This window comes from Chenopodium album, chromosome 12 (assembly GCF_948465745.1).
Source record: "Chenopodium album chromosome 12, dcCheAlbu1.1, whole genome shotgun sequence".
Lineage (NCBI taxonomy): Eukaryota > Viridiplantae > Streptophyta > Magnoliopsida > Caryophyllales > Amaranthaceae > Chenopodium > Chenopodium album.
In genome coordinates this window covers 8,249,293-8,276,818 of record NC_137845.1, presented here as the reverse complement: position 1 = coordinate 8,276,818, position 27,526 = coordinate 8,249,293, and the positions used below count along the sequence as shown (strand labels likewise).

Genomic DNA, 27,526 nt, shown 5'->3' with positions numbered 1-27,526 from the left:
TAGGTGGATTTTGTGGGTCGTGGGTGGTTTTCGCTGGTTGTTGGGTGGATTCGGTGGTTGTTGGGTGGATTTCGGTGGTTCTTGGGTGGTTTTCGTGGTTGTTGGGTAGATTTCTTGGTTCGTGGACGGTGGTTCTTAGGTAGATTTCGTGGTTTGTGGGTGGATTTCGGTGGTTGTTGGGTCGATTTCGGGGTTGTTGGGTTAATTCGTGGTTCTTTGGTTGATTTCGGTGGATGTTGGGTGATTTTCGTAGTTCATGGTTCATGGATTTCGGTGGTTCTTAGGTGGATTTTGTGGTTCGTGGGTGGTTTTCGCTGGTTGTTGGGTGGATTCGGTGGTTGTTGGGTGGATTTCGGTGGTTCTTGGGTGGTTTTCGTGGTTGTTGGGTAGATTTCTTGGTTCGTGGACGGTGGTTCTTAGGTAGATTTCGTGGTTTGTGGGTGGATTTCGGTGGTTGTTGGGTGGATTTCATGGTTGTTGGGTGGATTTCGGTGGTTATTGGGTAGATTCCGGTGACTTATGGGTGGCGTGGGTGGTGGTTCGTGGGTTCTGGGTAGCGATGTAGCTTGTGGTGGTGGTTTTGGGAAATTTTGTTTAAATTGTAATTGTTTTTTTTATTTTTTTTATTTGATTAATGAGTAGTTAATTAAATGTCCATAACTTTCAATAATCATGTTTTTGAAGTTTTGCTAGGAGTCCACGCTAACCCCCTTTGTTGCAAATAACTGTTAACGGAGGTAGTATTATTTGTCGACACATGTGCTAAAATTCAATGGGACACTAAAATAAGGCCCTATTCTTTTGAGCTTCTGGGCAGAGTAGGGGTCAGCAAAACAGAGCAAATTAAATTTCAACAAAGCAGAGCAGAGCAAGCAGATTTCAACATTATTATTATTATTATTATTATTATTATTATTATTATTATTATTATTATTATTATTATTATTATTATTATTATTATTAAGTCCATATACCATTGATTTAGGTGAGTGAAAACATAAATAAATGTGTACCATATTTAACATATGTTAATAGTAGAAAGATAAAAGACAAATTACTACCTCGGATAAGTCATGATGTGGTCTAATGATATCGAAAGACAAATTAACCAACGCTTTCAACACTTCGTTATAATACTTGCATATTGTAGAAATAGAATGCTTAAATTTGTCGGAAGCATCACGATATGAAAGTCCTTTTGCTAAAATATTTAGACATATACCTACTTGTTCCGCTACTTTCACATATTTACCGTCATGTAGTAGATCTCTTTCAATCATCAAGTTCAATAGCTGAACAAACATGTTTCAATCAAGTCTTAATTGAATTTGACATTCCGTCGGAGTTTCTGTTACAACATATGTATAAATATTAAGTATTGCTTTTCAAAAAAAAAAATATCAAGTATTACTATTCCCTAAAAAAAATATTAAGTGTTCGTTATTATTATTCTCGGCAAATACTGAAAATTGTTATTATTTTCTTTCAAAAAAAAAAGAAATTGTTATTATTATTATTTATTTATTTTGAAAGAATTGTTATAACTATTAGAAATTATTAATTAATAATATTATTAAATATTAATTCTTAAGTTTGAATTATTAATTATTATTATTGATAATAATTATTATTAATTATTATGATTAATAAATATTACTTATTATTAATATTAATAATTATTATAATTATTTAAAATAATAAATTATTATCATCAATACAATATTAATTATTATTATTGAATATTAATTATTATTATTATTATTATTATTGTTATTATTAATTATTATTTGAAAATAGAGCAGAACAGATTTCTTTTGAGCAGAGTAGAGCAGATTTGATCTGAGCAGGGATCAGCAGAGCAGCTCTAAAGAACAGGGCCTAATAATGGAAGTATGATTTTGTGAAAAGAAGAGTGCGTTAGTAAAAAGAAATAATAAAATATATAAAAAGTTAAAATCAATCAATCAATCAATAATAACATAATACTAAAACAAACACCGAGAGTGACACATGTCACTTCCTGGTGTTGTTTTTTTCCTCCAAAAAATATTTTTCAAAAATAAATATATAGTAACTTTATTTTTCCTTTTATATCTTTTTGATTGACAACTTATTTAAAACAATAAAATTATATATATTTGATTTATATATTATAATAGCAATTAAATATTCTTATTACTAATATTGATATTAATTGCTCAAATGATTTTTTTTCCTGATTTATTACAATCAAATGGGTTTAATTTATATTTATAGTATGAATATTTTTTTTAAAAAAAAATATTACGTTATAGTGCATCAAATTGACTTTAACACTGAAATCTATAACTATAACTATATATTTATGTGATATTAAAGGTGAAACCGAGAATAACATGTATCATCTTCTTTTCAAAATAATTCAGCCAAAATAATAATTTTTTTTGTTTTTTGCAAAGCTTCTTAGAGAATATTTAATACCATACAATATATTTCCCTACATATAACTTTGTGACGTAATCCATTGTGCATGTAATACTCCCACTATATACTTTAGTATGATATAATTTTATTTTTATTTTTGTAATTATGAATTTTTCATCTTATTTTACAATTAGATAATTTTTATAATTAAGTATAGTATCAAACTAATAATAAATATATAGTACGTGAAAATTACCGTGCATGACACGAGACCTAATCTAATTTTAATACAAAACATGCCCACAAATAAATACACTCTTTAAAATGGATTTCTGGGGCCATGCCCAGGGCACGTACTAGTGGAAATATAGTTCATGCTAATAAGTATACTTCTGTCTTGTTAAAATGCAGAGTACCCACAAGGCCACAAACATCAAATTACCAATATGTCTAAAGTTATCGTTTAGGCATATCTCGTACAATAGAAATTGCACGCGAGGAACAATTTTAACAATACGACTATACGAGTATTATTTAAGTCATCAGCTTATGACCTTTAATATAGATAAACGAGTATTATTTAAGTCATCAGCTTATGACCTTTAATATCGATTAAGAGAAATTAAGCAATGGTACACATTGCTTGTGAACTTGTGATACACAATATTTAAAACCCTGTAAACGTGTGCATTATACACATCGCTTGTGAGAGTGAGAGATAGTTCAAGTGGTTAGAGCTTCTCTCCCGATTCCAGGAGATCCTGGGATCGATTCTCACCCCGTCCCTGTGGCTCTCTAAACACCAAAAAAAAAAAAAAAAAATACACATCGCTTGTAAGCTTGTGAACTCGTGAAGTAACTAAAATTGTTAGACGAAAATACATCATAAAGTTAAAATTATTCAAGAATCAACCTTAGTTAAGATTATTAAAACCAAATTTTCCAAATAATTATAGTTTATTGGTTTCAAAAAAAATAAAAATAATTATAGTTAATTTTAACTTAATATGTGATAACTATATTTAAACGAAGGTAACATATGCCAGAAATTTCAAAATATTAGCACTCTGCCACTCTGTATACATTTACAATCAGTACGAGAGTATGAACAGAGGCGGTTAGAGATATAACACTACAGCGCTTTTGATGGGTGAGCTGCCTAGACACAAACAAAGGATTTCAAAAGCCCTTGCAAATACGAGTAAAATTTATTGCACATTTTATTATTATGAAGATTATAAAATATAAATATTTAAAAGATGAATACTGAAGTTTCTGCAATACATTCAATACCAGAACAGAAAGTGTTCAGAATTCGGATACTAGGTTTTATCTATTCTATGATATAGTAGTTGGTGACAAGAGTACACTGAAAAATAGTTGTTCTCGAAACCTTTTTCACCAGTTGCTTGCTGTTCCAAAAGATCATTTAGCATCTTTGGATAGGAAACCATGTGTTTCAACCTTACGAGCATTGCATAGCTCGTCGACAGCATCTCCCCTCTCAAAAACAGCTGCAGCACCCATACCAGTTCCTGAAGTTGCAAAAAAAAAAGAGGGGGGGGGGGGGGGGGGGGGTTAAATACTATACAAAGATCCACGAGTTTGTTTACCATCAGTATAATTTTAGCAAACATGGAAATAAGAAGAGCCCATACCTATGCACATTGATATAACTCCAAATCGGCAGTCTTTACCACGACGCTTCATCTCATGCAGCAAGGTGGCAACACAACGAGCACCTATAACAGACCAGAAGCGACAAGAAACCTGATTACAAAAGTACTACTACATCTAACAACATATACATAACTCTCCAAATAGGCAGTACTCCCTCTGCCCCTAATACTAGACACTCGTGAAATATTTACATCACTACTGACAATCTTATGTCATCTTTCTTTGGATTTTTAAGTTTAGCATAGTATTCAAGGTAATATCATGGGGAAGTTCGACTTTTAACTTCATAAATCCAGAATGTTGGGCCTATTATATGGAGACAGACTATATCATAATTTTGGCCAAGTAATTAACAACATATGGAGTGCTATATATTGGCAATTTGCTGTATTGATCATCCAACAAGAACACTCTTCTCAACCATCTACTATTCAAATTCTGAACCCACCATAAAATTTTGTCATGAAAATTTAACTAGGTTGTGAGATATAGACAAGATAGAACCAGGAACTCCCAAGGTACATGTCAAGCTTAGAACAAATAGACTTGTATCTTGTTTGCTTTAACATCATCAACTGGGGAAAATTATTAAAGTAGAATAGGCACCCAGAAAAAATAAAAAATCTAAGTACCTGTTGCACCCAAGGGATGCCCTATTGCCATAGCCCCTCCATTTACATTGATTTTCTCTGGATCAAGTTCCAACTTCTTACGGCAGTACACAAACTGAGAAGCGAATGCCTGTAAAATCAAGATGACATTGAAACAAGTATTATTTACATGTCAAGTAAAAGCAAAATATCAATGATATGATCCAAAGTCCAACATGTATTTGCTTCAGAAATTCCCAATTCAATTATCACCTCATTTATTTCAAAGAGATCAATATCATCAAGTTCCAAGCCAGCAGCCTTCACAGCAGCTGGGATTGCAACAGCTGGGCCAATTCCCATGATAGCTGGGTCCACTCCAACAGCAGCAAAAGTCCTGCACAACAAGTTTCACATTATATAACCCAAAGTTCCAGGCATCAACTAAAACCATCATCATATATAAGCATAAAAAACACTGGGACCTCAGAACAAAGAGAAGATCATCAAGTTCTCAAAGAATGATAAAAAGTTAAACATTAGGCAACCGGCAGATTAGCAGCAAGGTATTCGAAAATGAGAACAATAAATAACTTAAACAAATGCAAGTTTTTAAAATGCCCATCTTATTATTGTGGATGTGGGTTTAATGATAGTGTGCAAAGGTTCCAACTCTTAACTGCCACCACACGTATTAAATACCAGAAGAGACTCATCAATCATATCTAACATGTTTCTATCAGTCACAGAGAACAAAAGACAACAAAAGCAGTAATCTGCAACCAGTGCAACGAGTAATCAACAGACCCCACCAAACCAAAGGAGAAAGAAGACAAATGGATGGGGCTGGGGAGGATAAAAGAAGATACTATATACCTAAAGACACCAAGAATAGGTAGCCCTTTATGCATGGCAATACTCCTCTTCATCAGCAGAACAGCTCCGGCACCATCAGTCACCTGGCTAGAATTTCCTACAAGAGAGGAAAAGGGGGAAAAAAAGTAAGATAGGAAACTGCTACACAAGTACGAGAACTTAAAATCACTACTGAAATGCCTTATACCAGCAGTAGTTGTCCCACTCTTCTTGAATACAGGCTTTAACTTGGCCAGATCTGCGACACTTGCATTCGGCCGGATACCATCATCCACATTGACAGTAATAGGCTTCTCATCTCCAGTTTTTGGATCAACAATCTGAAAAGGTGGAAGGGAAAAGCATGAGAACTCACTAAGACCATGAATTGACAAATGAGACACAAATAATCACAATAGCTTAATATGTGGATTACCTTTGTGTGTACAGGTATTATCTCATCTTTAAATCTACCAGCAGCAGTTGCAGCAGCAGCCTTCCTGTGAGACTCTACCTAACAGGTCCAAGCTCAAAGAAATTATTTAACTCTGTGTAAGCACCTAAGAAAACCACATCTGAAACGTCATGTAACTCACCGCTGCTTGGTCTTGTTCTTCCCTTGTCACACCGAAGCGGTGTGCCACATTTTCTGAAGTAATACCCATAGGAAGAAGACAATCTTGGGCTTGAACAAAATCCTTTACCTACCACATAAGGAAAAACATATCAAGCTACACAGTCTCATAAGATATAACAGAAAAATTCTCTATACTACATGCATACAGAGGCACGTCCATGTAACCTAGATTGTGAGATAACTCAGACAAGGGATCATCAAGAACTTACTTTGGGATTCACAGATCCATCAAAAGCCATTGCGTTTGTTGTCATAGACTCTAATCCCGCACCAATTCCTGCAATGTGAAAATTTGGAATGTGACTCTTTACATACTACTTCCTCCGTTTCTTTTTAGTTGACATGTTTCTTTAGTCACGTTTATCAATGCATAAATTCAATCATTAATATCTTTAATTACCGATAAGCAAAAATTATAAAAAGTTGATATTTTGAAAATATATAGTCACGAATCTAACAAGATCCAACTTGACAGTATTTTTCTTCACATAAAAATCACAAAACATGGTCAAAGGGAGGTGTGTGAATAGTGCTAAAGTCAAAACGTGTCAACTAATAAAAAACACAGGTAGTATATAGTAAGAAGAAACAAACTTAATAGGTCCCCTTCCCATTTCTTGTCCGAGGTTACACCAACTCTTCATTTCACCTCAACCACCCATGTTGGAGATCCAAACTTAAAGGCAGGGTATGTATGACGCTTGGACAGTTCATAGTGGACCAAAATCATTTCATGAATGAACATACATTGACACTTGGACACACATCTATGTGACTGTGTCTTGACTCATCAAGCCAAGTCTATGTAAAATAATTACTTTTTCCGGAGGGAATCAAACTTTGCTCATTACTTTCAGCAATACACTAAGCAAAGGTCCTTACCAATATCATAAAATCCAGCCTTGATGGCCGCTGCTACATCAGCAACTGCCTGAAGCCCAGAAGAACATTGCCTATTCACAGTCCTTACAGGAACAGTTTCTGTTCACAAACAACAAGCCAAGTTAGTAAAGATCTATTTTACTTGCATAGTTCACATTCATGTGTCACCTAACATCCAGTTGGCTCAGCAAAAGCCTGAACTAGGGAGATTTTGAAAATTACATCAAGTTTCCAAATGATAAAGTACCAAACTTTCATATTAAATAAACCTATCTAATTACAAAGTAGCACTTCCTAGTCATCTAGATTTAAATGAAGAAAATACAAATGCTAGCTATTTCACATTGGTTGCTAAGAAGGTAATAGGATACTTTGAACTAATGATCAAAATTATCATTGGTAAAAAGGTACTCCGTAAGAAATATACCTGGGAAACCAGCATAAAATGCTGCCATTCTACACTCACTGGCTCTCTGAGAACCTGGGGCCAAAACAGTTCCCACAACAATGTCCCCGACTTCAGCAGGGTTCACATTTGTTTTCTCTATTACTGCCTAAATAAACAAGAAGAGATCACAGTAACATAGATATCTTGAGAAACAGGGTAGAATGGTAGATATGATTGCAGTTTTGAGCATGATTAACATAAGAGGAAGGAGAGGAATTTCAATGAAAATTGATAGGGTAAGAGAAAAACATGCATTCATATTAACAGCATAATATTAAAATTCAGTCTCTCTGTCACGGTAGCAAGTTATGGGAAAAGAAAAACTCATAAATTACTTCAAGTTTAGCAAGGTCAACAACTCGGCATAAATTTTAAATACTTGTATACATAGGTAACAACTTCTCAAATTCTTTTGTGTCAATGATTTATACAAGCCCCTTTTTGAAAGGAATATCATTAACAGCATAATCCATGTGTACCTTCAAAACTGGAGCAAGAAGATCATCAGGAAATGTGTCCTTGAATTGACCTCGTTTTGCCTTGCAAAGTGGAGTGCGATGCGCTCTGAAAAAAAAAAGATGCAGTATGACTAAGCTGTTATTTATCCTAGTAACTAAAAGTGGGTATAGTATAATCACACAGTGACAACTTACGCTACTATGACAACATCATCACCAAAAGCACTCGTCCTGTGATAAGCAGCAGAATCCCCCGCCATGCAATTGGTTGCCTACAATAACCACCACAACCAACATAAATGAACAATGAGTTGAGAAGAGATCCTTATAGTACAAGTATCAAATGATACATATTGAATATCTTAGTTAAATCAGGAAAATGCGTAATGGGCCGAAAGGATAAAGTATATTCTAAATGTTATGACTACTAAAAGTCTTTATGTTGTTTGAACTCTTGAGAAATAATGAAATCTTGTTAGAACTTACAAGTATCTGACAGGGATATGAGTTTTCCTTCAGTTCTAATTTTTTCCTGCTACCAAGTTTCCATGGGCTATTCTTAAACTATGTGCAATTAATCAACTAGTCTGTTATGTATCAGATACTAGTGCATCGGCTACATTAATGGAGTCTCAGCCCCAAAATGTCCCATTCTTTCTTTATTCTCAAATTATGAGATTGCACATGTATCCAAGGACTAAAAGAAGTCAAACATCACAATTAGAAGACTGTAAACAAGATCTCCAACCCCTAGTCAATTAATCGCACTTGGAAATATTTAAATGCACTTAAATTCAGGAAATGCCCCAACTGTAGTTGTCTACTAACTCCTGGATGAATTATATCAAGCCTTACAGCCAAAGTCCACCAATCCACGTGAAAATGACATATTTCCCTCCTCCCACAGCTTTGACGAGAAAAGGAAGGCCTAAGAGTCAGTTAAGTGTTTATTACAGCCATCAAGAATAAGATACATACGATGACTGATACAAGAGGCAACGGCATTAAATAAGCACCAACCAACAAGATGATGAATCCTAGTAGCCAATTAGGTAACAATCTAATACACCAACATGACAGCAACTGGAATACAAAATTACTAGCTGCCTTAATGAAACCAAGCCCTAAAACATTACATAATCCCCCATGCAATAACCACACCTAACACCAACAATTAGCTATCACAGGCCAATTATTTGCCAGAAACATAGCACCGTGCTCAATCTAAAACCCGCGAAATTCTGATTAGCTCATAAGCTCCATATATAATCAACATAATTCAGCTAAAAGTTTGGGATCACAATTTAAGTTTCTCAACATAGATTTCAATTTTACCACAAACATGCAAATACTAACTACAAAGATCCGCAAACCATTCATAACCGACCCATTAACCGAGAATCGAACCATCCAATTCAATCATACAAAAACTAACAATCCAATTCAATCATACAAAACCAACAATCCAATTTCAACTTCAAATTCATTGTTTAGATCATAATATACGAGTAATAATTTTTACAATAAAATAATAACAATTAGCTAGTATTAACAACATGCAGCCCACATCATATATTCAGAATTCTCATAAGTCATAACTATAGCCTATGATTCTTGAATATAAATCTTATAATATCAAACAGATCGCACAATCAAAATCATAAAATTTGAATAAAAAAAAAAATCATACAAAAACAAAGATGAATTGTTACATACAGAGAGAACAGCTTCATAATTGTGATCGGAAGAAGAGGGAGGACGAAGATGATCAAGAAGAATTTTCTGCCTGTTAATTGCTCTATCCATTTTTGCAGAAATCAGAGAAAATCGATTGAAAAATTTAGGGTTCTAAATCTGGAAAAATGAGATGAATTTATTATCCCCAAAGTCGGTAGTAGTCAAGATAAACAAGGCAAGGCTTAAATGATGATGATGATTGAAATGACGACTTTGTTATATTTTTAGCATTTTTTTTAAATAAAATTATATTTTTAGCATTTTTTAAAATAAAATTACGGAGTATATTTTTAGCATTTCAAGACAAGATAACACTATTGTAAAAAGCCTTTTTTTTTTTTTTTTTTTTAGCATATCTAAATATCTTGTCAAAGTTGGATATGATTGGCGTCCATGCCACCTTTAAATCTTTAATGTCATAATTATCATGTTTTTTTACAAAGATTTATAACTCAACCAATTTTAAGAGCGATTTTCAGAATAATGCTAAAATACAAATTAATTCCTTATATATGTCGATTTAAAAACTATTTTTCATTATACCATCCACGTAGAATCGGTTCCCAGGTTTGGAATTTAGTAGTATAAAATCGTTAACAATGTTGGCATATAGAACCTCAAATACCATTAGAGGTTCTATTAGCGGTTCTAAGTTGAATCTGCCTTGTTCACTTTAGCTTTCACTTCTGCTAGATTATATAATACCATTGTTGGGAAAACCAAATTATATAGAATCGCTAATGGTAATAGAGGTTTCATATAAAGAACCGTTAATAGAACCTCTATATATTAGTTAAAGCCGTCAACTATGTTAGCAGTTTACACTTGCAAATACCGAACCTTGAAACCAAGCCGGCATAGACGGTATTGTGGGAAATAGTTTTTAAACCAATGAATTTAAGGAATTAGTTGATGTTATTGCATTATTAAGGGAAATCATTCCCATTTCTAGTCATGAATCACACAATTTAGATTGAAGATCAATAATCGGTAATAAAATTTTAATGATTCTATAAGTTTACCAAAAAAAAATGTAAATAAGATAAATTCTTTATCATTAGTAAATTAAATAAGTAAGATTCAAGATGTATTTCATGATAACTACTGTAATTTTAAGCTCATTCGAATGTGCGACTTAAGCTTAGGATTACATTATCACGTAATAAAAGTTATTCTAGTAAAATACGGAGTAGCAAATATGGATTGTGACAATTTAGCAACTATTTCCAAACAAAGGCATACGACTGTGTAAAATGTGAGGTTGATTAGTGATGATATGAAATGATTTCTAGTAAGCTTATTGAACCAGTCCAAGAACAACAAAGCATACTCATTTCCAAAGCAGATATTGGATTCAGCAGAAAAATTGCAAACAACAGTGCTCCTTTTCTCCAATACAAAAGCAGCGTGATTATTTGATTGATAATATACCAATCGAAAAGAATGCAATGAGAAATCAACTTAGTTCCCTTCGTTATAAATCAACCGCATGCAAACTTTGCGTAAAGAACTACAACTGCAGCAAAGTTGCAACTCTAGTAGTATATAGTTAAACACCCACATTTGCAGTATACTTTGAATCCTTTCAACAGAGCAGAAAAGTTCTCTCCCAACTTTGTCAGCACTCCTACTATCTACATGGTAAATGAATATGCTGTTCTGCCCTTCGAGAATTCCTGTTTTGTCAGTTGTTTCACAAGCTATTATGTATACCGTACCACTCCAATTAATGAGCCAGACTTGGTTGCTCTTTGTTTTTCCCTTTCTTAGCTCGGTTCTTCTCTTCCATCTTTTTTTTCTTTGCTTCAGCAGTAATCCAAACATAGTCTATAGGGATAGCAAATGGGTCTTGACTACTCTCTGTCTTGTTGCCGGAAGTACTATCACTAGATGAGGTTGATCGTTGGTAAGGAGCTTTTGCCCATCGGAACCAGGAGGAACTTGAAGCACTGGTAACTGCTGGACTCTCATCAGAAGCAGCTGTGGGACTGGAAGGAGGTGTCGAGAATTCCTCAGTTGGTTGTATTTCCTCGAACTTTGTGAAAGTAACTAATACTCTAATTGTAGGAACCACTGGTATAGCAACCTGGGTAAATAATAATGATGAAATTAGCAAAACATGGCTAAATGAATTTAAAGGGAAATGAAAAGGGACTGTAGTTTAAAATGCCCTCCTTTCCTATTAAACAAAATGCAAGGAATAAAGGATTTCCAAATTAAACACTCTGAGAGCGCAGGGTAGATATCAGTATTAAAAAAAAAAAAAAAAAAAAAAAAAAGCTATAAGGAAGCACTGCGAGAATTCCATAATAAGCAAGCTCTAATTTTCAATAAATATTTCCGATGTAAGCTCTTTAAACAACTTTCTCTTCAGCCTTCAGTCAACAAAGTTAAGCAAGAAGACCAAGATTCATCTCCCACTAATATGGTCGATCAGTAGCAATTAACACAACACCAAGTCACCAACAGGTCCAACACAGATTCTAGCAGCAGGAACAACCATGGCTCAGATAACTAAACTTCTAACTGTTCTAACAAAGCTAATTTCAACTACACAAAGTATCTTGCTAGTTTGATGTCCAAGTAATTTTCTGAAGAAAATGCAAGTTCTTCCATCAATATAAATATAGTACACCAAGTTCAAGGAGTCTTAAAGAAGGCTTTCCGATCAAGTTAATCATGAATCAGATAATAATAGATAGGGTGACCATGATATTCAGGCCCAAATCAATTTGCATCATACTAATCACCAAATCATGTCCAATATTGCATAGTTTCGTGTCATTTACAATTACCATGGTTCTTGCAAATTTAAACCATAAAAGTCTGTGAAGACTTGAGAATCTTCCAAGTTCCATTTAGATTCAATTTCTGCAAGACTACAATGACACAACACATACAATTACAGAATAGCACAAAGACAAATAGGAGTAGAAGTATGCAAGGAATCAGACATAAAATAGGAGTCTGGAAGGGCAAAATGGGCATTCCAGAAAGCAGTTTATGAAGAAAAAAGATTTTCCTCAAGGGTGGTCAATAGTGTTAGGTGGAGATAGAGAGAGATAGTAGAAGGATAATACTAAGTATCAAACAAGTTGATCATAACATTAGTAGTTGAAGCAACAGAGCTATTTGTAATTATAATGGTAAATATCAACCAAATTCATACATAAAGATACCCACAAAGGCCAAAGTTTAAACATGAATAGAAGCCGATCTAATGCAGGTTATGAAAACTAACAGCAGGACCATTTTTTTTAATCTAAAATAACCTAAAGGATTCTCCAAGTTTGATACCCCATAATATCAGCAAGGTTCTCCTTTGTCATAGCAGAGAAAAAATAATCATTTTTCATAATGAAACCACTCTGCAGCACACATCCAGTCTCAAGGCTGAACGCTGTCTTGTTCCTATAGATCTTCTCTCGCTACTCTCTTTGGTTTTTCCTCTTAAACACAAATCATTTACTTTTTGTATATTCAAAATTTCCAAAATATGATCCATGTTCAGCTAACATATAACGATGGCTAGTCGTTCTAAGATTCTAAATTTCAAAGATACAATCTCGACTACAGCAGCAACACTTCAATCATGTATTCAAAAATGCATAAAACACAAACTGATTTCACGAAAACTCAAAATCTTGGAAACATTTCAAAACTGGCGTCTTGTCAGGTTGTCCTGGCTTTACCATAATACTATGGAGCAGTATACAGTATGACTGGTTTAAGAGTAATTCAAATTTAGAGGAACAGATTGATTTAGGTCTTTGCATCCTATGCTCGGTTATATAACCTAGGGGCAATATTTACATCATCTAGCAATAATCCTTCTTTTAAAGCAAAATGAAGCTCAACACCTCCCTATTCCCTGTATCCAACTTATGCTCAGATTCATTCTAACATCAACCGATGAAAGATTTAAGGAAGTAGAAGATTAAATACACAAAGAGTCAGCAAAAGAAGACCTGTTGAACGAAATTAAACAAATACAGTACAACTAATTAATCAGTTTGAACACTAATTTCATTAAGCACGGAGATAGTGAAGTATGGGTAAGACGAGAGGTTTTGGCAGACATTTAAAATCAGATCCTAGAAGAGCTTGTATTAAATACAGTAATAACACATTCTTCCTCAAAAGTCACAATTCACTACTTTCACACCAAGGCACCAAGTACGAATAAAAATTTGCGTTACTTTTCGTAAATAATGCAGGCATCAAAATATAATCTCATGTCTGCCAGACTGCCAGCTTAGCGAAAACGTTTTGTGACGCTATTTTAGCAAACATTGCAGGCTAGGCAAAGGGTGTCTAAAGAAGGTTCCACCGCCATCAACAGCCAACTTTTAACCACTACTAATAAGCATGACTGCCAGAACGATAATAGTAGGAGTGAGCTTTCATTGTGTTATCTGTAAAGAACCCATATGAAATCATAGCAATAGAAACAAACAATACATAGCAGTTCTAGTAGTAACTTCGATGAGTCCGACCTCACGCTAAAGAATAAGGCTAAAGTGTATCTGCGCACTATTTACATAATGAATCTAGAAAAAAAAATTGAAATAAGACTACCAAGAATCATGCAGCAAATTCATGGTACCTCCTACTGATGAGTTAGATCTCTTGGATACAAAGGCAAACATAGTAGAAAAGCAAGGTGCACAGTTGCATCCTAGAACAATAAGAATGCACCACTATCACTAAATTAAATGCCCAAATTGTCCTACCATTACCATTGGGCCAGCCCATATAAAAAACATACATATAAATTGGGACAATTTGAGCACCCAAAGCTTCAGTTACAGTGATTACACCAAAAACTTTAACCAATCAACCAATATGCTAATTATTATTTCCTCACTTATTTTTCCTTGTACTCTATAGCAGTTATTAATCTATGTAATAGAAGAAATTGCCTAATCACAATGCTGGAAAAAAAAAAATTAAGATGAAATAGATGTCATCTGGATTCACTAGCAGCGGAAAGGATTCAATTTCATTTTTCGTCTGTGCATCATACGTAGTATAAATATAAGATGAAATGTAATGTAATGATCCTACTCTACGTAGATAGAGACAGCTGGTAAAAATACCAATGTGTCGAACCATAAACAAACACAACTCACAAAAAAGGAAATTTCCAAAGGGGTAGCTATTCATTGTTTTGAAGCAGAAATCAACAATATGAAAATCACAACCAATTATTCTAAAGCAGCTTTAAAGATAGATATAGGAGGAAGGAACACATACCTTGACAGGGAATGTTCCCATGGGAAGTTTTGTAGTTAACAGTTCTCTTAGACGCCGAATTGCCTTCACTTTGTTGGCTAGGATATCAAGCAAAGGTAAAAGTTCTTCTGTACGTAGTGGGAAGGTAGAGGATAGCCAAAGAATAGGCCTAAGTCCTTTTTTGTATTCATTCTCCTGACTTCCGTCCTTGTGACGATTGCCACTCTCTACCATCCCTGATGAAGATGATTTTTTGTCCCTACCTCTTTGTGACTCATCCCCCCTTACAACATCTACGGAATGCCTTCCAGGTTTAATTGCATTTCTAGAAGGAGAATTGTTGCCGACATCACTCCTTTTATCATCAACAGAAAGAGAGCTTCTGGGAGGAACAAGTTTCCTTTGTCCTTCATACTTCTGATCCCGCTTCCTCCAACTGCCAAACCATCCTTTTTTCTCATGTTTGCTGTCTATATGGTTATATCCATTTACGTCCCCAATAGGAATCTCCCTGGATTCATAACAACTATGGCGAGGCCCAACAATCCCGTCATCACCGCCATCATTGGCTCCTTCATATGAATCTGACTTAAGTGCAAGTTCAAGTTGCTTTCTTTCCTCCTCCGACAAAATCTCGTTGAGTTCTTCAGTGTCTGTCTCATTATCATTGCACGAAGAGAAAAACTCGTCATCAGTCATAGCCCCAGGGACTTTCCTTGATTTAATGCTGACAACCACATTGTGCATATCGTAGACCTTGGCTTTCCATTGACCAACTGATTCTGTTTTTTCTTGGCGCCTCCAAGTGAGCTGGGGCAAAAGAACAGCCTCAGTCACATCAATTCCAGGTCTGAATATGTTGGTCTGCGACATGGAAGCCACTTCTTGCTGTACCTCTGCTTCAGAAGCTTGAGCACCAGCACCATCAAGTGCATTCATTATCTCCTTATCCTTGTGATTGAGTATACATAACGATCCAGGAGGGAACCTTCCATCCTCAGATCCCTCTCCAAGGAAAAGAACACTCTGATCAGAACGTTGAATCCGAAAACCATCAAAACCTGCCAAAGTCATGTCCGCCCTCAAATTGGCACCAGTCTTCCAAATCTTATAGGTGTCAGAAGGGGCAATCCTAGAAATGAAAGGAATCACTGAGCTCTCAAAATGAAATGTAATCTCCATATAAAAGTCCCTCATCCTCCTCATAGTTGCAACTAACCTAGGCAACCTCCTACACCATTTTGCCCAAGCCAACGGCTGGTAATGCCGAACTATAATCTTGGCAACCGCTTCCTGCCTATTACAGATAGCTTCCTGCAGCGCGCTCCACCCCTGCTCATTCTGCAAACTCCAATCTGCACCAGCCATCATAAGCATCTCAGTAGCAGTCTCATCACTGAGTTTCACTGCAAGGTGCAGGGGCGTGTCTCGATTAGGAACATTATCACGCCTGTCGATCACAGCCGAAATAGCATCAGCCTTCTCTTCCTCAGCCAAGGAGGCTGCCTCAGACCGAATATCTGCAGGATCAGAAAGACGCGGTAGGCCGGACAGTATTTTCCGGAGGGCGGCATGGTCTCTTGTTACAATCGCCTTATGAACAGGACAGTGAGCATACTTGGATACATCTACACCCCCCGCCATTTATACACACCAATTACCAGGTAGGCAGGTAGTCAAATCAAGTGCCAAAACAACCCCACCAAATTATATAATCAAAACAACCAATCAAAAAATAATTCTCCAATCTTCTTTGTTACACCAATCAAATGATATAGACAACCAAACCAAATCCCATTAAAAAAAGCTACAATTTCACATACCCATTACAGCAATCCATCAAATAATATAACCAATTCAATTAACCCTTGAAAATAAACGCAACTTCTCCCTCCTTTAAAAGAAAATTGACATTGATTTTACTCCAAATTATGCCATGATTCCTTAAAAGGGGACAAAACCCAATCCAAGCAAATTAAGCAATCATATAAGGTAAAGAAAAGAATTCTGAAAATGGGCCCAGAAAAATTAAAAAGATTCGAAAAATTAAAAAGGGGTTTTCCAGCAAAAGATCTCACCTTTTTCTTGATTGTGAACCCACCCTTCAAGATTCAAAAAATTCCACAAAACCCCACCTTTCTTTTCCACAAGAAAGTGCAGAATTACTGAAGCAGGAGAAATTTGTGCGAGGAAATGTTGTTAGATCAGACAAAACCCAGGAAAAAAAGGGGAAGAATCAAAGCAAGGTATACAGGGGAAAGCTCAAAGGTAATGGAAACCCCACCATGGAAGTAAATGCGACAAGGTGTGTGTTTTTTGGGTGTATAATATTGGGAATCTGAAAGGGAATATTGCAAATTTGGGGGACATGGAGAAAGCAACTGGAATAGTTCATATGCGATTTTGCGTGTGGTAAGACTATGGACAGTAAATTTCCCTAAAAAAAATAAAAAAATAAAAAATAAAAAAATAAAAAATAAAAAAAAAAAAAGACTATGGACAATAAATTACTGAAGTATGGTAAGAGAAAATTTTGGTAATAATAAGAGTTGTTAAGAGTTAATTAATTTAGTCAAGGTGTGAATGTCCACACTCCAATTCTTCATTGCATTTAATGTAGTAGCCAACCCTAATTGCCACCCTCTAAAGTTATAGCCCACAATGTAATAGTGGTTCTTACTACTATAAATAGCCATGTAATTTCACTTGTATGATGCACAAAATATTACCAAGAGTAATACATAAAAGTAGTAATACTTCTCTTATTACCTTCTTCTCTTAATCCTCTAATTTCTATATATTTCATAACACGTTATCAGCACCATCTTCAATCAGGTATACTTATACCGATTATCCAATTTTTACAAAGATTCAATTTCCTTCACAAAATATATTTTGAGGAGTATGCTCTATAGTTGCCCATATGGGATCCTCTATACCAGAAACTCACAATATATTTCTCCACAAAATTACTCTACATAATTAGCCATGTTGATTAAAAATGAGGATATCAATACATACCTTATTTATGATACTTAGTTTGGTAACTCTCATGCATGGTTATAGAAAGTAATAAATGATGCAGCCTTTATATTTATTTAATTTTTAGATTACACACTTTTATGTTTCTTTCAGTTTTCGAACCCTTGACCTCATGAATAGATTAGGGTTCTCGGACCACTACGGCTTGCATCCCAGTGTGATACTTATTTACGTTTGTAAATATTAATAGTTTGATTACGATTATTTTACCAGTCTACTAGAACATTGTATGATATTTTTACAGTAGTGTAAAGCTGAAACAGATAATTTACCCCCTATAAAAGGCGGATTACACCCCCTTATTTCACCATACAAACCTTATCCCCTCCTTAAACTTTACCCAAATTATCTCCTCTTCTTCTTCCTCCATTTACACCGGTCATACACCATGTTCCCCGTCGACAACCGACAACCACCACACCCCTTTACCTTTGAAGAAGATTTAAGGAAATTAAAACTATATTTAGTTTTAATTATGGCCCTAGTAGTTTTATTAATGGCAATGATGATTTTCATCATTTTACATAAGTAACGCTCGGTTTTTCGACAAAGGGAATTCATGCATGTAATCTCCGTAGTACTTCAAGTTTTTTTTTTGTCTTCTAGGTAGATTATAAGTGCATTTTGTTATAATAAATGTTCCTTTTGTCTTATCATTAATGTATGTAATTAATATTATTATTGTTGTTGTTGTTGTTGTTGTTGTTGTCGGTGATGTAGTGATAGTAGTAGTATTTATTGTTATTGTTATTATTATCATTGTTATTGTTATTATTGTTGTTGTCGTTGTTTAATTAACGTAATTATCATGTTTAATTTTAGCTTAACTTTATGTAAATCATAATAATAACCCAAGGGGGAGAAGCAAATATGTTTTTAAATGGATTATTATTATGATTACAAATTGATTACTTTAATTATCACTTGCTTAATTGGCTTAATAATAATTACCTATTTGATTGTAGTTAAAATGGGAGACTTGATGAAAAGACAATTTGACGTATTAGACTTGTCCGGACATAATTATCTTGAATGGACAGTTGATGCCCAAATGAATTTGAAGGCTCAGGGATTGGAACATACAATCAAAGAAATTACCATCCCAGGAAACGAAAAAGATGCCCCTGCTCAAGTTAAAGTTCCAACTGATCAAGAGAAAGCAAAAGCTATAGTTCTCTTAAGGCATCATTTACATAATAGTTTGAAAACTGAGTATTTAATGGTGGAAAATCCCAGAGAACTATGGGATAGCTTGAAAGGAAGATATGACCACCATAAAAGGGTACTCCTTCCTTCAGCACAATTTGAGTGGACAAACCTGAGATTTCAGGACTTTAAATCTGTCAGTGATATAATTCATCACTATATAAAATCGTATCAATATTGAGATATTGTGATCAACCAGTCACTGAAGTGCAAATGATAAAGAAAACACTCTCTACATTCCATGCTAACAACATTGTATTGCAACAGCAATACCATGAAAGAGGCTTTGCAAAATATTCTTGAGCTTATTTCTACATTATTGGTTGCTGAAAAGAATAATGATCTTCTGTTGAAGAATCACAACCTAAGACCAACTAGGTCTCAAGCATTCAATGAAACAAATGCTGTAGAAAGCTCAAATCCACCCGAGACAAATGTTGCTCATAGAGGTGGACGTGGAAAATATAATAACCGTGGCAGAGGTCGTGGAAATTTCCGCGGACGTGGCCGTGGACGTGGTTATGGCCGTGGTAGAGGCCAATTTCCCCCTAGAAACAACACTCAAAGGGGGCATCAACAAGGAAACAAAAATCAAGCCACCACAAAAGGAAAAGACACATGTTATAGATGTGGCATGACTGGACATTGGGGATCGGACGTACTTGTCGTACGGCCAAACATCTGGTAGAACTATACCAGGCTTCCATTAAAGGGAAAGAAAAACATGCCGAAACAAATTATGTTAATGAAGAAAATGTCCCTGGAATTAGCCTTGATGTGTCTGATTTCCACATAGACAATGGTGAAGCTGGTGGTGAATTTATCTTTGGAGAGAATAATCATGTTTAGATAATTCATCAATTACTATGATATGTATTATGTTTTCATTATGTACTTTTCTTGTATGTTTTTTTTTTCATGTTCAAGTTATGTACTCTTAATTATTCATCATTAATAAAGTAAGTCCAGTTTAATTATCTTAAACTAATCTTATACTTATTATTTTATGAAGATATGGATCTGCCCGAAGTTGGTTCCAAATTTCAATGCCTATTGGACAGTGGAACAACACACACTATTCTGAAGGATAGAAAATATTTTTGTAAGTTAAAATTATTTCAAGCAAATGTTAATACCATTTCTGGGTCAGCCAAGCTAATAGAAGGTTCTGGAAAAGCTTGCATAATACTCCCAAATGGAACAAAATTAATCATTAATGACGCTTTATATTCGAGTAAATCTCGAAGAAATCTTATAAGTTTTAAAGATGTGCGTCAAAATGGTTTTCATTTAGAAACAATGATAGTGGATCAAAAGGAATATTTATGCCTCACGGCAGAAAAACATGGCAAGAAACATGTGTATGAGAAATTGCCAGCATATTCTTCAGGGTTATATCATATAGATATACGACCGGTTGAAATAAATTTGATATCTAACCAGAAGTTAGATAATAAGAATCTGCTAAATTTATGGCATGATCGTTTGGGTCATCCTGGTACAGGAATGATGCACAAGATTATAGCAAATTCATTAGGACATTCAATTAGGAATGTTAAAATCCCTCGATCAGATGAATTAACATGCTCTGCATGTTCACTTGGCAAATTAATAATAAGGCCATCTATGAACAAAATTGCTACTGAATCTCCAACATTTTTAGAGAGGATTCAAGGAGACATTTGTGGACCAATTAATCCTGCATGTGGACCATTCCGATATTTTATGGTATTAATTGATGCCTCAACTCGATGGTCACATGTAAGTCTCTTATCCAGTAGAAATGTTGCTTTTGCAAAACTCCTTGCTCAAATTATTAAACTAAGAGCACAATTTCCAGACCATACAATAAAAAGAATAAGGCTTGACAATGCAGGGGAATTTACATCCCAAACATTTAATGATTATTGTATGTCGATTGGAATTGTTGTAGAACATCCAGTAGCTCATGTTCATACACAAAATGGACTCGCTGAGTCATTAATTAAGAGACTACAATTGATTGCAAGGCCATTATTGATGAGATCAAAATTGCCTTCATCTGCTTGGGGTCATGCCATAATACATGCGGCAACTCTAATTAGGTTGAGACCAACTGCTTATCATAAGTTCTCACCACTACAATTAGTTTTTGGTCGAGAACCTAATGTCTCACATCTAAAAAATTTTGGTTGTGCGGTGTATGTTCCTATTGCTCCACCCCAACGAACAAAGATGGGTCCACAAAGAAGGCTGGGAATTTATGTTGGGTTTGAATCACCCTCCATAATTAAATATCTTGAACCAATGACCGGTGATTTATTTACGGCCAGATTTGCCGATTGTCATTTCAATGAGACAATATTCCCAGCCTTAGGGGGAGAGAAAGTGGACCCACGAAAGAAAGAAATAGAAATCATTTGGAACCAACACAATTGTCAATGTTTGATCCACGAACAAATATGTGTGAACAAGAAGTTCAGAAAATTGTTCATTTACAAAGCATTGCAAATCAGCTGCCTGATGCATTTATAGATGCAAAGAAAGTGACAAAATCACATATACCAGCTGAAAATGCCCCTGCACGAATTGAAATTCCATCTGGTGATAAGGTCACTGAAAAATTGAAAATGAATCTCTAGCACGCCGAAAGCGTGGAAGACCACTTGGTTCAAAAGACTCTAAACTAAGAAAATTAAAAAGACCTGATGAGATCAACAATATTCCCCTTACAGAAGGTCAAGAAAGACAAAGTACAGATGAGAATAGAGAAAAAGATGATAATCCGAAAGGGGATGAACAAGATGACCATGACATCGATAATAATGAAACTTCAATAAATTTTGTTTCTACCAGGAATTATTGGAATAGAAATGATGTTATCGTAAATGAAATATTTGCATATTCCATTGCAATTGAAATGGCATCTGACGAAAATGATAGTGAACCAAGAATAGTGGAAGAATGTCGTTGCAGGCATGATTGACCAAAATGGAAAGAGGCAATGCAGACAGAGTTAAAGTCACTCGAAAAACGAGAAGTGTTTGGAAAAATAACCCTTACACCAGAAGGTGTAAAGCCAGTTGGATACAAGTGGGTATTTGTGAGAAAACGAAATGAGAAAAATGAAATTGTTAGATACAAGGCAAGACTTGTAGCCCAAGGTTTTTCTCAAATTCCAGGGATTGATTATGAGGAGACATATTCTCCCGTAGTTGATGCAACTACGTTAAGATTTCTGGTAAGCTTGACAGTCTCAGAAGGACTAAAGATGCGATTAATGGATGTAGTAACCGCATATTTATATGGGTCACTCGATACAGATATTTATATGAAAGTCCCAGATGGACTAAAATTACCAGAAAACCACAAGCCTAGACATTTACTTTCCATAAAATTGAAAAGGTCACTTTATGGATTGAAACAGTCTGGGAGGATGTGGTATAATCGTCTTAGTGAATACCTTATGAAAGAAGGGTTCAAGAATAATCAAATCAGTCCTTGTGTTTTCATTAAGAGATCACAATCAGGGTTTGCAATTGTTGCAGTTTATGTTGACGACTTGAATATCATTGGAACCCCAAATGAACTTGAAAGAACTGCAAAATACTTGATGAAAGAATTTGAGATGAAAGACCTTGGACAAACTAAATTTTGCCTTGGATTGCAAATTGAGCACTTAAATAATGGTATTTTCGTCCATCAGTCTAACTACACCGAAAGAGTGTTAAAACGTTTTTTCATGGACAAAGCGACCCCAACAAACACCCCGATGATTGTTCGGTCTTTGACTATGAAATATGATCCATTTAGACCTCGAGAGGAAAACGAGGATGTCCTTGGTCCTGAAGTACCATATCTAAGTGCAATTGGGGCTCTAATGTATCTAGCTAACAATACTAGACCAGACATAGCTTTTTCTGTGAATTTGTTAGCCAGGTTTAGCAACGCACCAACGAAGAGACACTGGAAAGGAGTAAGACACTTACTACGATATCTACGAGGAACAAAAGATCTTGGTTTGTTTTATCAATCAAGGAAAGATGCCACCCTCATCAGATATACAGATGCTGGATATCTATCAGACCCACAAAACGCTAAGTCACAAACTGGATATCTGTTCACCTATGGTGGAACTGCAATTTCTTGGAAATCAACAAAGCAAACCTTAACTGCGACATCATCAAATCATGCTGAGTTGATTGCCCTTTATGAAGCAGGACGTGAGTGTGTATGGCTAAGGTCAATGATCGGCAATATCCAAGAAGAATGTGGGATGAAAGAAGTAACTGAAAGTCCAACCATCATTTACGAAGATAATACTGCATGTATCGCACAAGTAACTGAAGGATATATTAAAGGTGATAGGACTAAACATATATCCCCAAAACTGTTCTTTACACACGATTTGCAGAAGGAAGGGAAGATAAATGTCCAACAGATCCAATCATCTGATAATCTTGCAGACTTGTTTACAAAGTCCCTACCTTCGAAGAGTGTTGAGCGGTTGGTCCACAAGATTGGGATGCGTCGTCTTCATAAACTATGTTAAAATCAGGGGGAGCATTATATGCACTCACTTTTTTTCCCTTCGATCAGGTTTTTATCCCAATGGGTTTTTCCTGACAAGGTTTTTAATGAGGCAGTACACTAAAGCATATAGTAATATATTGTTGTACTCTTTTCCCTTAGCTATGGCTTTTATCCTAAAGGGTTTTACCTAGCAAGGTTTTAACGAGGCAACATATACCCTATTCTGTATGGACATTCAAGGGGGAGTGTTAAGAGTTAATTAATTTAGTCAAGGTGTGAATGTCCACACTCCAATTCTTCATTGCATTTAATGTAGTAGCCAACCCTAATTGCCACCCTCTAAGGTTATAGCCCACAATGTAATAGTGGTTCTTACTACTATAAATAGCCATGTAATTTCACTTGTATGATGCACAAAATATTACCAAGAGTAATACATAAAAGTAGTAATACTTCTCTTATTACCTTCTTCTCTTAATCCTCTAATTTCTATATATTTCATAACAAGAGTTAAAATTTGGTAATAATAAGAAGGAATTTTTCACTTTTGCTACCAGCGAAAGGGCCCTAAATCACATTTGCTACCGGTTTAATTTTTTATTTTATATTACTACCACCTAAATCACCGTTTTTTAAAAATCACTACCACTTAACGGAATCCGTTAGGATTTCCGTTAAGTTTATTAAAAAAATAATAATTTTTTTTTTAAAATATAAAAAATTAATTAAAAAATAAAAAAATATATATAAACCACCCTCCCCAATACCCTACCACCCCTCCCTGCAACTACCACACCCTGCCCTCCCCCCCTGCCGGCGGCCGGTGCCCAGAGCTTCGGCAGGCGCCGGCGTGTACCACCCCCATCCCTTTCCCCCACCCCTACGCAGCCAAACGAACCCCCCTTTCCCTTTCCCCGTTCTCGTTGCCCTGACCCCCACCCCTTTCCCCTTCCCCCCACCGGAATCCGTCCCCGCCAGCCCCGTTCCCCCCACCGAATCGACCCCCCTCCCCTTCCCCTACCGTTCTCGGCCTTCACAAACCCTAAACCGCTCGTCCACCACCCCAAAACCACCCAAATTGAATTTAGGGTTTTGTTTCGGTCTCGATTCAAGTTAGGGTGGGGGAAATCGGTTGTTTTAGGTTCGATTTAGGTTGGGGAATAGGGGAAATCGGCCGTTTTCGGCTCGATTCCGGTTGGGGTGATGTCGGGGTTGGTGTTTAAGGGTTGGGGGTGGTTGTTTTGGCTGTTTTGGGTGGGGGAAGGGTGGTGTCGGGGCTGGTGTTTATGGGTGGGGGTGGGGGCAGCGAGGAAGGGATAAGGGAAGGTGGTGGGGCTGTTACCGGCGCCGACAGGGGGTAGGGAGGTGGTCGAAGGTGGCTAACGGGGAGGTAGTGAGGGTGTTCGAGGAGGGAGGGGTGGCAGTGAGGGTGGTTGATGTCACTAACGGAAATTGTAATGGAAAATGTTAAGTGGTAGTGATTTTTAAAAAACGGTGATTTAGGTGGTAGTAATATAAAATAAAAAATTAAACAGGTAGCAAATGTGATTTAGGGCCCTTTCGCTGGTAGCAAAAGTGAAAAATTCCTAATAAGAATAAAAATTTAGGAAAGGAAAAGTTTCATATTGGAAAGTGTATATCGAACTTAAAGATCTGATAGTCAGATATAGAATATGGTTGAATTAGTTAGCTAAAAGATGATAAATAATAATTAGATGTATCTTTGACTTTTGGTATAGAGTATTGGATACAAATAAATGTATATGCAGTAGTTGATTACGAAATGAAATAAATGTTGTTTTTAAGGGGGGAGCCCCAATTGATCTTTTACATAAACATGCTTATGAATGATAATGCACTTCGAAGTTTTAAGCTCCGTTGCAGCTTCCTCCTTCGTGGAAATGGAACCATTGAAGCTTCATCCTCCATGGAAGCGTCCTCCCCATGAACCACCATTTCTACCACCATATTTTTGTAGGTTTTGCCCACCACCGAATAAAACGAAAACTCTGAGAGAAATAAAGGGCACAGAGAACCTAAAATGGTACGACTTTTGTCCTCCTCCATTGATGTTGTTCGTGAGCTCGATTTTCTGTGTGGTATATCCATTGAAGCTCGTCCATCGCCCAACCTCCATTAACGTCGTTAAGTTGTTATTGGTAACCTTTTTTTGCTTGAAATTACAAAGGTGCTCATAATTAAATGCAAATATTGAGGATATTAATATTTTGTTTATGACCAAGATTAACTTGTATTTTCTCTTGTTGTTAACAACCTTACATGTCAAGATTGATGAAAATAGGTACTCGTATGATATTATTACACAACATTAGTCTTCTTAAGCCTACACAATTATTCAATTAATGCTACGTCTTACTCAGGTGGTGTTGAATTGTGCGGCATTACACAGTACAATAATGTTAAGGCAATAAAGTACTCGTACAAGTTTTTGGGAAATTGATGTGTCCAATTTATATAGTATTTTACCCCCGTCCCTTGGTCATAATTAGTAGTGTTTTTGGCTCTTTAGAACTACTTTTATTACTAATTGGTGTTTTCTAGTATTTTTGTAGTTTTGCTTGAGTTTTATAGGAAATTGCATCTTTGGAGCGTTTTCCGGGTTTTTCATGGAGTAACTACAGACATTAGGAAGACACGACCATCTTTGAAGCCCAGGACCGGTTAGAGCCGGTGATTAAGGGCTCGGTGAGTGATACCGGGGCATTTGGATCAAGTATTTAGGACCCGAAAAGGAAATCCAGATTGGGCCGAAGAATCAAGCCCAATCGAAGTCCAAGCCTCGAGGAAGAGACCGGGCCCGATCGGGCAAGCTTACGCCCGATCGGGCGGGTGCGTAGTCAGAGGCGTCAGGAAAGGAGCGCCCGATCGGGTGAGCATTAGCTCGATCGGGCGCGGCTACCCAGGAGAGTTGCGAAGAAAAAGGCGGGCCCGATCGGGCGGCCCATCGCCCGATCGGACGCGTGTTTTTGAGGGTTTAGATTTGCCGAATTCTTAGTTTTTAATTAGGATTGTTTTTAGAGTTGTTTAAGTACGATTTTAGTACGGAATCTTTTTTTCCTTTTTTAGACTCTCTCTCTCTACTTAGATTATTTTCTCTCTCTAAAATTCTCTCAACTTTGTTCTTGCTCAACTTTGTAGTTCCATTGATTTTGGTAACGATTTCTTCTCTATTAATTTCAGCAATTTTATTTCTTTATTCTCTTATGGCTTATTTAATTGTTTTATTTAGTTTAGATTTAATTATGAGTGAGTAGTTTTATTTCTAGGGTTTATGGGGATCCAATAAATAATATGAAGGGGTAATTTATGATTGTTGATTGTCAATGCTTAATTATTTTCCTATTGATTGATTTAATGCTATGCAATTAGGTTTGGCCAGATTTAATTGTATGAGTTTAGCAATATTTATCCGAGATTCGAGAGATGAGAATTGATGTTTAGGCTTAGTTTCAATAGGCGGACTAATTTATAAATGGTTAAGTCGAGATTCGAGAGATGAGATTTAATATCGGTAAATTAACTCTGTGGTTGTAATACGTAGCGAAAGCCCTTTATGATCTGTTTAATTGATGCATTGATGATTGATTGTTATGTTTTACCCTGGAATATTGTTTATTGGTGAACCTATGCCCTAGGTTTTTCTTTCATTGATTTACCTCTTACTTTTATTCCTTCCTACTCTTACTTTTAGTAGTTTAATTACCCTTTTAACAATAATTTGGTTATTTGATAGTTTAGATTGCTTTTAATTAATTAGGAATAAATTGACTTGTTTCCCTGTGGTTCGACCCTTCTTCCCTATCTACATAGTTAGTGGATT

General features: G+C 35.8%; 2 protein-coding genes across 2 annotated transcripts; both read right to left on the bottom strand.

Annotated features, from left to right (window-relative positions):
• Nucleotides 1-3,599: 3,599 nt before the first annotated feature.
• LOC145570239 (3-ketoacyl-CoA thiolase 2, peroxisomal-like) lies at nucleotides 3,600-9,880 on the bottom strand. Its single transcript, XM_081629267.1, has 14 exons — nucleotides 9,670-9,880; nucleotides 8,149-8,225; nucleotides 7,975-8,059; nucleotides 7,475-7,601; nucleotides 7,048-7,146; nucleotides 6,375-6,442; nucleotides 6,125-6,232; nucleotides 5,965-6,042; nucleotides 5,737-5,869; nucleotides 5,550-5,646; nucleotides 4,947-5,070; nucleotides 4,716-4,824; nucleotides 4,062-4,145; nucleotides 3,600-3,938 (listed from the first exon to the last, which is right to left on the bottom strand). Exons 1-14 carry the CDS (start codon nucleotides 9,757-9,759, stop codon nucleotides 3,829-3,831), a joined length of 1,389 nt encoding a protein of 462 aa, XP_081485393.1. The 5' UTR covers nucleotides 9,760-9,880; the 3' UTR covers nucleotides 3,600-3,828.
• A 1,205-nt stretch (nucleotides 9,881-11,085) lies between these two features.
• Nucleotides 11,086-17,531, bottom strand: LOC145570238 (uncharacterized). Its single transcript, XM_081629266.1, has 2 exons — nucleotides 14,947-17,531; nucleotides 11,086-11,776 (listed from the first exon to the last, which is right to left on the bottom strand). Exons 1-2 carry the CDS (start codon nucleotides 16,567-16,569, stop codon nucleotides 11,417-11,419), a joined length of 1,983 nt encoding a protein of 660 aa, XP_081485392.1. The 5' UTR covers nucleotides 16,570-17,531; the 3' UTR covers nucleotides 11,086-11,416.
• Nucleotides 17,532-27,526: the final 9,995 nt, after the last annotated feature.

Excerpts from the sequence above, each read along its gene's own strand:
- LOC145570238 (XM_081629266.1), bottom strand. The coding sequence starts at position 16,569 with ATGGCGGGGGGTGTAGATGTATCCAAGTATGCTCACTGTCCTGTTCAT. Across the intron at positions 11,777-14,946 it reads TGGGAACATTCCCTGTCAAG|GTTGCTATACCAGTGGTTCC; the intron begins GTATGTGTTCCT and ends TTATTTACCCAG.
- LOC145570239 (XM_081629267.1), bottom strand. The coding sequence starts at position 9,759 with ATGGATAGAGCAATTAACAGGCAGAAAATTCTTCTTGATCATCTTCGT. Across the intron at positions 4,146-4,715 it reads GCATCCCTTGGGTGCAACAG|GTGCTCGTTGTGTTGCCACC; the intron begins GTACTTAGATTT and ends GGTCTGTTATAG. Across the intron at positions 3,939-4,061 it reads AGTTATATCAATGTGCATAG|GAACTGGTATGGGTGCTGCA; the intron begins GTATGGGCTCTT and ends TTGCAACTTCAG.